Here is a 15,807-nt window from a genome sequence, read left to right as displayed (position 1 = left end):
ATGAATTACAGTCGAACTTCTATAATTCGGACCTGCGTTAGTCGAATTTTTCTACAACCCGTACGTGACTGTGTCCCCGTGCACTTCAATTTATTCGTCAGTTTATGGAATGTTATAATTGATATTAAGTTAACAACTCATATAACGAGTCGTTTAGCGACATCTGATTTGCGTAGAGTCGGTCACGTGGTACTTTAATGCCGCATTAAAAATTTAATCGTAATAAAATATTTAATTGTATTTTCGTCAATCGGCTCTTAATTTGATGAAAAAACTTCTAAAAAGACTATACTGCAAAGTTTAATAACCAATTTATTACCGAAAATTAATACCAACAAAATTAAATTGGTATACATTAATTTGTAAGCATCCGTAATAATAAAAACTTTCTAAAGTCGCGATCTTTTCTATAGAACCACTCCCTAGTGTAAATTTTCAAAATTTGTTTGGTGTAAGTGACCTTGACGGGTTTCTGGGGGAAAACATATGTGTCAAAAATTTGACAGGTTAGATGGCCCCATTGTCAATGTAGATATTTTATTTTAATAAATAGATGAACAGAACATACAGTCTGCACGGGATACAGTGCGGCATAGCTGAGGGCAACCGAAACATTCGTGTTGTGCTAGTTTCGACTGCCATGTCAACTACCGCTACCAACCGCGTTCGGCGTAAAGTACTAGATGACAGGGCTACTAACTTGACTTTTTATCGAGTGGTTCCGTAGAAATGACCGCTACTGTAATAAAGTTATTTTTCCTTGATTTTCTTTAACTAGAAGTTTCTTTATCTTGAAAGAATTCTAAGGTCCCTTGCAGATTCGACTTATGAAAGATCGACTGTATTATAAATTTCGTGTGGGAAGTTACGAAATGTAGATAATGTATAATAGGTAACTTGAGTAAAAATATCCAAAACTTTAAATATATCGTTACTACAATAAGTTGAATCTGAATAAGTGACTTGTTTTAAATGAACATTTTCATTATTGTAGTTAAATTGTTTTAGAACAATGAGCTGTAAAAATCTTAATATCAATTGTGAATTTATAAACAATAAAACAAAAATAACATATTTAGAATTCTACCTGAACTGCCTTACAAACCTCCCTAGAACTGCTGGTTATTTTTTCGCGATTCTTCCAAACACACTAAAATAGGAGTGAGTGCTTACGTTACTGGAATAATTTTTTTATTTATCAATTTTTAAATTTTCGAATCAGGACACCACAGTGTCAAGTGAATGTTCAAATCCACATTATTTCGGTCACTTGTGTCATTCTGTTTTAACACTTATTAAATGCAATAGCTAAAGCTTCAAATTTTAACAAATCAAGTGATAAATCTGAATAAATGGATAGGATAATGTAACTAAAAAAAAAGATTAGTGTTAATTGTAGACGCTGCTAAAAAGTTGAAGAACTTCAATTTTTATCTTCGATTAACAAATACCATGTTTAACCTCTTAATACTTAAAAAAGTTTTGTTTTGTGTTGTTCTTTCATATAGATAATACCCATGGTAATAAGTTAAAATGTTTTTTTGAAGTCAAAATGTTGTTTTATTTATCTAATTTCAATGAAATGTTATAGTTATTTGCATACTAGTCGAAGTATTAGACACATGTTAGAGATATGATGGTATTTGCTGGAATAATATACATATAGTAGTCTTGCCGGCTGCCGAGTTGATTTATTACCGTTTGTGATATCAGAAACACTTCAACGGTTGAAAAGAAGAGTAGGCAACCAGCAATTCACCTATCAATATAAAATCGTGGTAGAATTCTGTGTAAATAAAACATATGCATTTAAAGGACGATATTACAATGTTAATTTTTTATTGTCACCTAGAAATGAAAAAATGTTGCATAAAAAAAATGAAAAATAATACTCCATGAAAAATGTGAAAATTTCTGAACCTCTACAAAGTTGTGATCTTTCTTTTACGTATTATCTGTTACGTATTGCATGTTATAATCCTAACAATATAGTGTTGCATGTATAATTTAAAAATTTATTTCAATTGTTGTGAGTTACACATAATGGTAACATTTCGGTCATGTTTAAAAATACCTTCATTCATTAGATAACAACCGACAATTTATGATTCAATCAACTTGTAGGTGTATGAATTTGTATTTACTTTATCTATGGAGTTTAATTTCGCTATGTACTATTAGTCACTACCGCTCGATTTAAATGTTAAAATTAATAATAATCTGTTTTTATAATTATAAATTGTGACCAAACTTTTGCGTGGTATGAGTTATGTGTGAGTCACTAAGTGATGAATCCATCACACCCACTTCACAGTTTTGTTACTGGATGATCGTTTTTTGCTAATTTGCATTCACCACGGTGCAATGGCTCTAGAAGTAATTACCGTTTTAATAATACTACCGGCAAGAAGAACAATTAATGTTAACATTAGCATGTTCAACTAAAATTAGCGCGCGGTGATTTAATTGGTTCGTTGCTGTGCTGAGCAACAATCGACAATCAACCTGCTGTACCAAAATAGGTGTGGCGCCACACTGCCAAAGAAGCTGTCAAATAGTTTTATAGAGAATTTACACTTTTACAATTATAAACCGAGGAATAATGGTAGTCAAAGTATACATAAGTGGCATTTCCGGCAATAAAGAGGTGAGAATACTTTCTGTGACTTTTATTTTAAACCATTGTTCTTAAATCGTTGCTGATAATTTATAAAAATACACCTGTTCTTTGACAGGTGAAGAAACGACAGCAAAGGGTCCTTCTGATTTTAGATTCAAAAAATGTTCAGTACGAAGTAATTGATATAGCGGAGCCGGAAAATGAAGACAAAAAGGACTTTATGCAAAACTTTTCCACTTCTTCGGGCGGGACAATTAGTGATCCCAACCCCAGACATCCTTTGCCTCCACAATTATTCAATGATGATGATTATTGTGGGGTAAGTTTACACAACAAAGTTCATTTCATGGTTATTATGTTGAAGGAGTTACAAAATCGATTTCATACAGTATCAACTTTATCTGTGTGTTATATTTATCTACATTTACAGTATAAACAGCAACTCAAAATAGATTGGAAGAAGTCCACTTTTTTACACATTACATTTGTTTCATTCGTAAAGCTTCCTATGCTTAATTTAATTCAAAGCATTCAAATAAGAGATTATTTACTGTCTCATTTTTTTCGTAGTATATTTAGAAAATTGTATACAATTTTTAATGATTTGCTAATGTGTTTTTGCTTGCCAAAAAAAGGAACATAGCTTTTATAAACTTTAAAATTTCTTACAGGACTATGACCAATTTGATATGGCAAACGAAATTGATGAAATGGAAAAATTCCTGAAATTAGAATCCAGCGATTCTGCGCCAACTGTAACCTCAAATGCTGAAATTAAATTGGGAAATGGAGAGATCCAGTCTGAAGAAACACCACAAAACTTTAACGAAACCAAAGATGACAAAGAAGAAGAATCAAAAGACGACAATGTGCCTGACAATAACGAAAATACGAACGAAACTGTAGAATCCAAAGTCGAAAATGGGGATGAAGGGGAAGCTAAAAATGAGGAAGAAGATGAAGAAGAAGAGGATGAAGACGAATAATTTTTTTAATGTCAAAACGTATTTATTGTTTCGCGACATGTTAATTGGTCTGAAATGACATTTTAAGTATTATATTTACGCTATTATTCATGAGGTTAAGGTCTTACTTTAGCTCACGGCGAACAAAGTATCAATTGTTACACTTTTACATTTTAATGTTAAACCGATCTGAATTTTGTAAATATATTACTTCATTACGCTATTTAAAGTATTTCCCAATATATATCATCTTTTAAATACGTTGTATTTTTATTTAAACGCTGTTTTTAATTAAAATTTTATGTAATTCGATTCGTTGCCCCGATTGGTTGCTCTTTGTAGACGTGTATTATTTACTAGTTAGTGGAATTGACAGCCTTACATTGGCACAACTGATTTTTGACAGTTGTCAAAATGTCCGCCGTTTTAAATGTTTTTAAAGTTAATATTAAGTTAACAAACCTATATGTAGTGCAATATTATGGTCTTAAAAATTTTAGTTACGTACATTCCAAACGAAAATCGAAGTTTTTTCCAGTATTATACCAGTCACAAAGAGTGAGTATGACATTTATAGGTTATCCTTATCATGTTCTTAAATTATGCAATTACATGTTATAAATAACTTTTAGGTCTATGCTAGTAAAGATACTGAACCAAAACCAACAAAAGTAAGCGGGGGAATATTATCTAAAACTCTATCTCGTATTAATATCATACCCAAAGATCAAACAGTTCGAGAATGTTTTCACCCTGGAGCAACTGCAATTTCCAGGGATTCTCTCCCTCTAACTGGAAAGAATGTTGTTACCGGCCCCCAAATGGTTGGAGCAATGCTACAATATATTTGGCCAAAAGATAACAAAGCTATAAGAGATAGGGTAACTTTAGCTGTGGGATTGTTAATAAGCGCTAAAGTGTTAAATGTATCAGTTCCATTTATTTTTAAATATTCTATAGATTATTTGAATTCTGCAGGGACCTTAAATTTGGACTCTGCTCCTGCCGCCATCACTGCTGTAGCGACAAGTTTACTAATAGGCTGTATGTCCTTCCAGTATTAAAAATCAAATTTACAACATTGTGAATTTTAGATGGTATTGCGAGAGCTGGTGCCGCTGGTTTTAACGAATTACGAAACGCCGTTTTTGCTAAAGTGGCTCAACATTCAATAAGAAAAATAGCAAAAAATGTTTTCTTACATTTGCATAATCTAGATTTGGCTTTTCATTTATCCAGGCAAACTGGTAGTAGTTTAGCTAAATTCTTTATATAATGTACTAATATAAGTCTGTGAATTTAAAATTTAGGTGCCCTCTCTAAAACAATTGATAGAGGATCTCGAGGGATCAATTTTGTTTTGTCTGCTATGGTTTTCAATGTTGTGCCAACTATATTTGAGTTGGCACTGGTGTCAACTATATTAGGTTTAAAATGTGGGGCTGCATTTGCTGGTAATTTTAATAATGTTGTTTGTTATTTGCATTAAGATTTTGTATTCACAGGAATCTCATTGGGTTGTGTTGGTATTTATGCCGCTTTCACTTTGGCCATTACACAGTGGAGAACAAAGTTTCGAGTGTATATGAATCAGGCGGAAAATGAAGCTGGAAATAAAGCTATTGATTCGCTGATCAATTATGAGACTGTTAAGGTAATAGTGACTCAGCAGGTGTGACGTACCACTCGGCAAATATTAATTACCAGGCACTTGTCAACTCGTGTTATGGTTATGAGCTTATGACAAGTACATATAAAGAATGCATTATAGAAGAATTGTTCTATGAAGGGTATTTTTCAATTTTATATCTGAAAACTTTAATCTTTTTATTACTTCCTGAGCATAAGCTAAGAAAATATTGTAATTGAGTCGTTTTTTCTCGGCGTTTCATCACCTTTAGAGTACGAAAAAATAGGTTTCCGTCTGTCTGTCCGCCGTTTGTCTCGATTTTTATTAAACAGATAATATTCGAAATTATTGGACTGATTGTTGTCAAATTTTGTATGTATGTTAGGAATATCATGTAGATTGTAGAATAAAACGGTAAGCAAAATTATCATTTATAAAATAACGTACTCATCCATTGTGGTTTATAAATCCGTGTCGAGTTTTTAAACGTTTTAATATTATCGGAAGTATGGTAAATCGCTAATCAAAATTTATTCCTTCATGCCCCCGCCCTTTATAAATCGATGATATTATTTTACAACTTTGTCTATTAAATGTTATTTAAATGCTAAAAAGTAATATACTCCTGAACTTGTGGTTTATGAATCCGTGTTGAATTGAATTTTTCAATTTTTTCGATTTTTCGATTTCTCTGTTTTCAGTTCTTCGATTTCTCGATTTTCAATTTTTCGATAATTCAGTCTGGAGATTTTTCAATTTTTAATTCTTCAATTACTCAATTTTTCGATTTCTCGATTTTTTTTTATTTTTCGATTTCCCAATTTTACGATTTTTGTCTTTTTTTTGGGATTTCTAAATTTTCGATTTTTTAATTTTTTGATTTCTCAACTTCTCGATTAATCGGTTTTTCGAGTTCGATTTCTCAGTTTCATTTTTGAGATTTTCACTATTTCGATTTTTCGACTTCATGGTTTTTTATTTTTTCAATTTTTCAATTATTTAAATTTTAGATTTTTAATTTTTTTTAAATTTCAGGTTTTTCACTTTTTAGATTTTTCAACAATTTGATCTTTCGTTTTCTCGATTCTACAATTTTTCGAGATTTCAGTTTTGGTATTTTTCAATTTCTCAGTTTTTCTATCTTCTAAATATTTGTTTTTTTGATTTCACAATTTCTCTATTAATCGATTCTTCTTCGAGTTCGATTTCTGAATTTTTCGACTTTTCGACTTCTCGATTTTTCAATTTTTCCATGTTTCACTTTTGGGATTTTCACTATTTCGATTTTACGGCTTTTCAACTTCTCGATTTTTAAAATTTTGTATTTTTCGATTTTTCAATTCTTCTGTTAACTTTTCAATTTTTCGATTTATCCAAATTTTCGTTTTTTTTTTCAATCTTGAATTTTTTGATTTTATGCTATTTCCATTTTATAATTTTTCGATTTTTGACTTCTCGATTTCTCAATACATATTTTGATCTTTCAATTTCTCGATGCTTCAATTTTTCATTTTTTGGTATTTTTCAGTTTTTCTATTTTCTAAATATTCGATTTTTTGATTTCTTAATCTCTCTATCAATTGGTTTTTCGAGTTCGATTTCTCAATTGTTTGACTTTTCGACTTCTCGATTTTTCAATTTTTCTATCTTTCAGTTTTGGGATTTTCAATATTTAGATGTTTCCACTTTTTGAATTTTTAGTTTCTCAAATTTTCAAAATTTTTCGGTTTTTTAAAATTTTAGATTTTTCAATTATTTAAATTTTAGATTTTTCAATTTTTTAAATTTTAGATATTTCGATTTCCCGATTTTTTAGTTATTCGATTTTCTTTTATTCAATTTTTCGAATTTTTTAATTCTAGGTTTTTCACTTTTTTCGATTTCTCGATCTTTCGATTTTTCTTTTTCTTAATTTGTCTAATTTTTAAATTTTAGGTTTTTCACCTTTTTGATGTTTCGGTTTTTCGATTTTTTGATTTTTCGACTTCTCACTTTTAGATTTTTCAGTTTTTCAATTTTTTTGATTTTTCGATTTTATTGAGATTTCACGGTTTCGATTTTTTAATTTTCCCATTTTTCGGTTGTTTTTTTGGTTTAAATTCCGATTACTTTTTCGAGTTTTCCATTTTTTAAATTTCGATTTTTTGATGTTTTGATTTCTCGGTTTTCAATCATTCGATTTTTTCATTTTTCGATGTTTTAATTTTTAAATTGTTTCATTTTTAGATTTTGTAGTTCTTCGATTTTTCGTTATTTTTTAATTTTATATTTTAACTTTTAGATTTTTCACTTTTTTGATGTTTCGATTTCTCGACCTTTTGATTTTTTGATTTCTCGCTTTTAGAGTTTACGTTTTCCAATTTTTTTCTGGATTCTTCAATTTTTCTATTTTTTAAATTTTAGATTTTTCAATTTCTTGTTTCTAGTTTTTCGATTTTGTAAATTTTACATTTTCGATTTTTGTATATTTCAATTTTACCAATTTTTTATCAGTTTTTCTGTTTTTCGAATTCTCAATTTCCCAACATCTCGGATTTCGATTTTTTAATTTTTGAACATTTTAATTTTGGGAATTTTTCATTTCTGTTTTTTCAGTTTTTTGTTAGATACTTTCATTTTTCGATTTTTTAAATTTTAGATTTTTTGATGTTTGGATTGCTCGATCTTCCGATTTTCCGACTTTTCGGATTTTATTTTTCAGTTTTTCAATTTTTAAAATTTTTTATTTTTCAACTTTTCGTTTTCCCGATTTTTCAATTTTTCTGTTAACTCTTCAAATTTTTAAATTCTCGATTTTTGGTTTTTTTAGTATATTTTTCAATTTTGAATTTTTTGATTTTGGATTATTTCGATTTTTCAGTTTTTTGATTTTCGATTTCGCAATAATTTGATCCTTCGATTTCTCACTGCTTCAATTTTTCAATTTCGATTTCTCAATTCGTCAATTTTTCGACATTTCAGTTTTGGGATTTTTCAAGTTCTCAATTTTTCGATTCTTCAATTTTTCTGTTTTTTAAATTTTAGATTTTTCGATTTCTTGTTTCTAATTTTTCGATTTTTTAGTTTTTAGATTTTGTAAATTTTACATTTTCGATTTTTCCATATTTCAATTGGCCAATTTTTGATGTTTCGATTTCCAGGTTTTAAGTTTTTTAATATCTCAATTTGTCTGTTTTTCGAATTGTTTTTTTTTTATTTTTGGACTGTTCAATTTTTCGAGTTCTCCATTTTCCAAGTTTTCGATTTCTTAATTTTTCAACATTTCAATTTTGGGAATTTTTCATTTCTATATTTTTTCAGATTTTCAACACATAGATACTTTCATTTTTCGATTTTTTAAATTTTAGATTTTTTGATGTTTGGATTCTTCGATCTTCCGATTTTTCGACTTTTCGAATTTCGTTTTTTCAGTTTTTCAATTTTAAAAATTTTTGATTTTGCAATTTTTCATTTTGTCGATTTTAATAATTTTTTGATTTTTCGATTTATCGATGTTTTAGTTTTATTTATGCTACTCGTTTTTATTTTATAGAGGTTAACAAAATTTTTTTAATAATTTTTCAAAGAGGTGGGATTTGTTGGGCTGCAGTTCAGGAGTTAGGGAAGTTCTGCCGAAATACCCTTCGACCGATTTTTTACTTTTAAACCTGACTGGTATATATCCAAATGAGATATTTTTGAAGTTTCAGAGAAGATCATAGAAAAAATAGGAAAAATTAATTATTGGAAAATCATCCCATGTTATATAGATCACTAGTATGACATTTTTCATGAAAATAGATATTCTATATTATTCAATCCTCAAAAGTTAAGGTCTATAGTGTTGCTGGTATCAAATGGATTGAAGTAATTTTTAAATATTTTCGAAAAAGGCCTGATTTTGAATTAATATCAAAGTTTCTACTAAAATAAAATTAATCGATTTAAATGTGTACTGGTTGCTTGAGTTCTAACAGACATATTTCCAGTATTTCAATAACGAAAAATTTGAAGCCAATCGCTACGATAACGTTTTAAAAAAATACGAAGGTGCTAGCTTAAAAACTAGCTCAAGTTTGGCTCTGTTAAATTTCGGACAGAACGCCATTTTTAGTGCTGCCTTGAGTGGTATAATGGTTTTAGCAGCACACGAAATCATTAAAGGTAACCCTTGACGTATTAAAATTTCTAATCAAGTAATTTATATTCATGTAGGTAATATGACCGTTGGTGACTTAGTAATGGTCAACGGACTATTGTTTCAACTTTCTGTACCATTGGGATTTTTGGGTAGTGTGTACAGGGAAGTTAGACAAGCGTTAATTGACATGCAGACAATGTTCACTCTCATGACAATGGACACTGCTATTAAGGTAATCATTAAGGTCAACACAAATTTATCAACCTTGAATACACTTTCTTGTTTAGAGCAAACCACATGCTCCATATTTACACGTCGACTCTAAAACATCCGACATCAAATTCGAAAACGTCTTCTTCGACTATGGACCAGGAAAAGAAATTTTGAAAGATCTGAATTTCACGATAACACCAGGCAAAAAAATCGCCATCGTGGGTGGATCAGGATCTGGGTAATTATGATTGATTTACACAAAACGTGTAATTTATGAGTGTGTGAACAGAAAATCAACAATTGTGCGCCTTTTGTATCGTTTTTACGAACCAACATCTGGCCGTATTTTAATTGGGAATCAAGACATTCGTGATGTTGAGCTTGATAGCTTAAGACAAGCTATTTCAATTGTCCCTCAAGACTCTGTTCTCTTCCACGACACCATAAGACATAACTTACACTATGGTGACCTGTCCGCGACCCAGGAGGAAGTAATTAGGGCCGCTAAAATGGCCGAAATTCACGAATCTGTAGTAAAATGGCCCAAAGGTTACGAGACTCAAGTTGGCGAAAGAGGGTTGAAATTGTCGGGGGGTGAAAAGCAGAGAGTTGCTATAGCGAGGGCGATCCTCAAGAATTCACCGATTTTGGTGTTTGATGAAGCCACGAGTTCTTTAGATTCGCTTACGGAACATGTAAGTAAAAGATGGGTTTGAATTAATGTAGGAATATAGAAAATTGATTTAAAGATGTGTATCTTTGGTGGTAGTATATTGAATGACTGTGAGACATAATTCTGTTTTACTTGAAACGAGTCGACAATAATTGTGTTAATTTTTACTTCGCGACCGTAAGCGAGTCAATCGGCCAACTCTCTACTTTTATGTTTTCTCAACCTTTCGTGACCCCTAGAGTACAAAGAAATAGGTCTCCCGTTTCCGTCTCTGGCTGTCTGCCGTCTACCGAGTGTTTTCAAATTTTGTATGTATATTAGTACTATCAAGTAAATGGTAAAACGCCAAACAAAAATTGGGTAATTATACCCACTAACATTTGATGGCGTCATCTCCAAAATTAACAATAACAAATTTGTTTTAATTTTTATAATATAAAGTACTGCTTCACTTGGGGTGTGAGTTTTCATCCTTTTGGAAGAAAAAAATCAAAATTCTATGACAACATTTTGCAATTTAAGTTTGAAACTGCAAAACCGAATGCTCGGAAATCTTGTAAACGTTTTAAGATTGTCGTAATCATGGTAAATTTTAATCAAAATTGATTTGTTTATCCCCTTCCAAAAATCTGATGACGTCATCTTAAAATCTTGCCTAATAAATCTTATTTAAAATATCTAAAATATTACGACTTTACACTTGTGGTTTATGAATAGACTCATAGTTTTTAGAATTACTTATACAGGTGACTCAAAAAAAATGAATTAATTAAATCAAGAACAACTCACTTCATTTTCCCGAAAATTTGGGAATACAGAACTGTTATTATTAGTATTACCCAAATTGATATGCGTGTCCTCGTAAAAATGTTGATGCGTCATCATAAATTTTGTAATGGAAAAATGCGTAGAAATTTTAAAATTTTTCGAAAAAGTGAATGTAAAGAGGCATCTTTACTTTTTCGAAAAATTTGGATTAATTTACCTTCAACCAATTTTTTGAATAACATTTTTCGTTTTTCTTCGATTTTACAATGTTTTGATGTCACAATTTTTCGTTTTTTCATTTTCTTCCATTTTAAAATTTTTTCCATTTTTCAATGTTTCGGTTCCATAATTTTTATTTTTTTCCACTTTAATTTTTCAATTTGCGATTTGTCAATTTTGCAATTTTTCGATTTTTTGATGTTTTGATTTCTCGAATTTATAATTTTTCAATTTTTTGATTTCTAAATTTTTCACTTTTTCAATGCTTTGATTTCGTGATTTTTCGACTTCTCGCGTTTGGTGTTTTCCGGTTTTTCAATTTCTCGATTTTTAAAATTTTTGATTTCTCGATTTATCGAGATTTCGATGTTTAGGTTTTCTTTTAAGTTTAGATTTTTTAATTTTGAATATTTTAATTTTGGGCTATTTTGATTTCCCAATACATATTTTGATATGTTTCGATTTTTCAAAATTTCAGTTTTTGGATTTTTCAATATTTCGGTTTTTCAATTTTTTGATTTTTTACTTTCCAATTTTTCGATCTTTAGTTTTTACAAAATCTTATTTTTCCAATTTCATAAGTTTTCTCTTTCTTTTAGATTTTTCTATTTTTCAATTCTTCAGTTTTTAAAATTTTTGATATCTTAATTTTTTGGTTAACTTGTTCGATTTTTCAATTTTTGGATTTCTCGATTTTGGGCTATTTTGATTTCTCAAATTTTGAATTTTCAACTTCTTGATTTCTCAATATTTTGATGTTTTGTGATGTTTTCTGGATGCTTCAATTTTTCAATTTCGATTTCTCGTTTTTTCGAAATTTAGACTTTCCGATTTTCCAATTTTTGGATTCTTCAGTTTTTCGACATGTCAGTTTTGGGTTTTTTCAATTTTCAGTGTTTCAGTTGTTCGATTTTTTAAATTTGAGATTTTCCATTTTTCCTTGTTTCAATTTTGCGATTTTTTGATGTTTCCACTTCCCCATTTTAATTTTTTAATATGTATTTCAATTTTTCTATTTTTCGAGTTTTACATTTCTCGACCTCTCGGTTTTTGGATTTTTAAAATTTTTCGACTTTTCAATTTTTCGATTCTTCGGTTTTTCGATATTTTAATTTTTCAGTGTTTTATTTCAATTTTTTTTTTTGGTTTTTCTAATTTTAAATTGTTCATTTCTTTGATGTTTCGATTTCTGGATCTTTTGATTTTTCGACTTCTTGTATTTAGATTTTCCGGTTTTCCAATTTTTCCATTTCTCGATTTATGAAGATTTCGATGTTTCAGTTTTTCGGTTTTTTTAAGTGTACATTTTTCAATTCTTAATTTTTCGGTTTTGGGCTATTTCGATTTTTCAAATTTTCGACTTCTTGATTTCTCAATCCTTTGATGTTTCTATTTCTAGTTGCTTCAATTTTTCAATTTCGATTTTCCATTTTTTTGATTCTTCAACTTTTCGACATTTCAGTTTTGGGATTTTTCAATTTCTCAATTCTTCAGTTTTTCTAGTTTTTAAATTTTCGATTTTTTCCATGAATTTTGTTAATATGTATCTCAATTTTTCGAATTTTGGACTTTTCGATATCTGGGTTTTTCGATTTTTAAAATTTTTCGAACGTTCGATTTCTTAATTTTTCAGCATTTCAATTTTGGGTGTTTTTCATATCTGAATTTTTCAATTTTTCGATTGTTAAATTGCAGGTTTTTTTATTTTTTGATTCAATTGGTCGATCGTTCGATTTTTCGACTTTTCGGATTCGATTTTTGAAATTTTCGATTTTCTTTGTAATTCTTTAAATTATACATTTTCAATTTTTTGATGTTTCGATTTCCCGATTTTAAGGTTTTTGATCTCAATTTTTCTATTTTTCGACTTTTAAAGTTTTCAAGTTCTCCGTTTTTCATGTTTTCCATTTGTTAATTTTTCAACTTTAATTTTTTTTATTTTCATGTTTTTTGACTTTCAAATTTTTCAATTTTTCGTTTGTCCAGTTTTTGAGTTTGCGATTTTTCAGCTTTGCAATTTTTTGAAATTACAGTGTTCCATTTTTCCGTGTCCCCAATTTTTTCAAATTCTTGATTTTTATTTTTTATTTTCCCGATTTTTTAATTTTTATTTTCTCGATTTTATATCACAATTTTTTGTTTTTTCGTTTCTTTTATCTTTTCAATGTTTCTTTAAATTTTTCAAATTTTCAATTTTTGATTTTTGCAATTTTTGAATTTCCAATTATCTGATTTTCCGATTTCTTTAATTTTCAGTATTTCGTTTTTACAATACATATTTAGTTTTTTCGATTTTGCACTTTTTGGTTTTTAAGATTCTGAATTTTTAATCTTTCGAATTTTCAATTTTTGGTTTCCTCAATTACTCCAGTTGCTGATTTCCAATTTGTAGATTTTTCAAAGTTTTTATTTTATCCTTTTTCGTTTTTTCATTTCTAATTTTTCAGTTTTATAATTTTGCAATTTTTTCGTTTATTTTGTTTATTCGAAAAGTTGCAAAATCGAAAAACTGAAAAAACGAAAAATAGCAAAATCGAAAAAGTGGGAAATTAAAAATCGAAAAAATTAATGAATCGTCAAAATTATAAAGTCGAAAAACTGTAACATTGAAAGAATGAAAAATTCAAAAATTTAGTATCGAGGACCTGAAAAATTAAGAATCGAAAAATTGAAAAATCGAATAACTGAAAAAGTTTTAAAATACAATAATTGAAAAATGGAAAAATTCTAAAATCGTAAAATTAAAAAAGTGAAAAATAAAAAAAAAATTATTGTTACATATCTACATGTAAAAACTAGAAAAGTTGCAAATCAAAAATTGAAGAAACGAAAAATTGAAAAATCTAAAGATCGAAAATTTTCACATTGAGAAGAAAAAAATTATAAAATTTGAACACTGAAAAACCGAAGAAAGAATTTGAAAAATTGAAAAACCAAAAATCGAAAAATTGAAAAGTCTAATAATTGAAACAGTTTTAAAATCCAATAATTAAAAAATGGAAAAATTCTAAAATCGTAAAATTGAAAAAGCAAAAAAAAAAATTATTATTTAACATGTATTTAAAATGAAATCCAGAAAAATTGCAAATAAAAAATTGAAGAAACGAAAAGAAAATAACAAACCGAAACGAAAAATCACAAATCGAAAAATTGAAAAATTAAAAACTGAAAACTTGTCAAACTGGAAATCGAAGAAATGCAATATCTAGAAAGTGAAATATCCAAAAGCTGGAAAATTGAAAAACTGAAAAATTTAACTTAAAAATTCGAAACATTGAAAAAGCAAAAGTTGAAAACTCGTCAAACTGTAAATTGATGAAATGCAAAATCTAAAAAGTGAAATATTCAAAAGTTGGAAAATCGAAAACCTGAAAAATTTAAAAATGAAAGCTCGAAGAGTTGAATGTCGTAGTAACAAAGAAACAAAAAAATGAAAAATGAAAAATTATGAAATTGAAACATTGGAAAATCGAATAATCGAAAAAAATAAAGAAAATAAAAAACCGAAACGAAAAATTGCAAATCAAAAAATTAAAATATTCAAAAAATTGCAAATCGAAAAACTGAAGAAACAAAAAAAATTAAAAATGGAACAATAATTGACAAATTCAAGTTAAAAATCTTTGGGAGTGCCACTGGTTTTTAGTTTATACAGGTTATCAGAAACAAAAATTCCAAATAATTTTTATATTTTTCAAAGAAGAAGGATTTGTTGGGTTTCACTTCAGAGGCGAGAGAAGTTCTATTGAAATAACCTTCGACCAATTTTTTGTGTTGTGAGTATGCGTAATGTGTTGCATTGTATATTAAAAAAAAATGAAGTAACTTATTTTTCGATGCAACTAACTCTTGCGAACTCTAAATTTATGTATTAGCCAAATAAGTAAGCTTAGTTATTGTTTCTTCTTTTGATAATACTCATTTGTTATTGCTTATTCTGAGATTAGAGAAAACGTGATATGAATTATTCACTTCACTCACGGTCATTCATTATATTATGTAAAGATGAATTTACGTATTAACTCCTTTTTTTTTTCAACTATCCACTTGTAAATAACAATTTTAGCACATTCTGGAAGCCCTAAAAAGGGCCACCGAAGGTCGTACAAGTATTTGCATAGCTCATAGATTAAGTACTGTGATGGATGCAGACGAGATTTTAGTCCTCGAAAATGGAAAAGTATCCGAAAAGGGCACCCATGCGACATTAATTCAAAATCCAGATAGTTTATATTTCAAACTGTGGAAAGCACAGAACCATGAAAATTTTGGACTGGCGAAGAGAAAATCAACCACAGGTTAAACAATTTAGTCAATTAATAATCCATTTAAAACAGAGAAATTTATAGGAATACAAACAAGTCTTGTACGTGTTATAGATTAATTTTTTGTAACTAAAAATTTTTATTCACCGCTCTGTAAATATGTACATATCTATACAGTATATTTAATAAATGTTGTAAAATGGGGGCAGCAGTTTTAATAGACTAATGATTATTTCCGATAGATTTCTAATTCTACCCGTATCGTGCTTTTTGTGTGCTTTGAAAGCTCTTGATTTATGCCATTGTTATAGGGCGTTCCCATAGCAACCGCATT

At 28.7% G+C, this 15,807-nt stretch overlaps 2 protein-coding genes across 2 annotated transcripts; both read left to right on the top strand.

Moving 5' to 3' along the window:
• The first annotated feature begins 2,295 nt into the window (after positions 1-2,295).
• LOC135119553 (SH3 domain-binding glutamic acid-rich protein homolog) lies at positions 2,296-3,845 on the top strand. The gene is made up of 3 exons (XM_064043964.1): positions 2,296-2,647; positions 2,736-2,939; positions 3,292-3,845. The coding sequence occupies exons 1-3, from the start codon at positions 2,603-2,605 to the stop codon at positions 3,604-3,606; spliced, it is 564 nt and encodes a 187-aa protein (XP_063900034.1). The 5' UTR covers positions 2,296-2,602; the 3' UTR covers positions 3,607-3,845.
• Positions 3,846-3,984: 139 nt separating this feature from the next.
• LOC135122745 (iron-sulfur clusters transporter ABCB7, mitochondrial-like) lies at positions 3,985-15,677 on the top strand. Its single transcript, XM_064047144.1, has 11 exons — positions 3,985-4,143; positions 4,218-4,629; positions 4,680-4,832; positions 4,896-5,039; positions 5,091-5,239; positions 9,184-9,358; positions 9,410-9,567; positions 9,623-9,786; positions 9,838-10,243; positions 15,275-15,506; positions 15,558-15,677. Exons 1-11 carry the CDS (start codon positions 4,000-4,002, stop codon positions 15,590-15,592), a joined length of 2,172 nt encoding a protein of 723 aa, XP_063903214.1. The 5' UTR covers positions 3,985-3,999; the 3' UTR covers positions 15,593-15,677.
• Positions 15,678-15,807: the final 130 nt, after the last annotated feature.

Source organism: Zophobas morio, unplaced genomic scaffold, assembly GCF_036711695.1.
Source record: "Zophobas morio isolate AGI-343-1 ecotype UQ-CSIRO unplaced genomic scaffold, CSIRO_AGI_Zmor_V1 ptg000005l, whole genome shotgun sequence".
Lineage (NCBI taxonomy): Eukaryota > Metazoa > Arthropoda > Insecta > Coleoptera > Tenebrionidae > Zophobas > Zophobas morio.
Note: the sequence above shows the minus strand (reverse complement) of the source record. Positions and strands in the feature narration are given on the sequence as shown.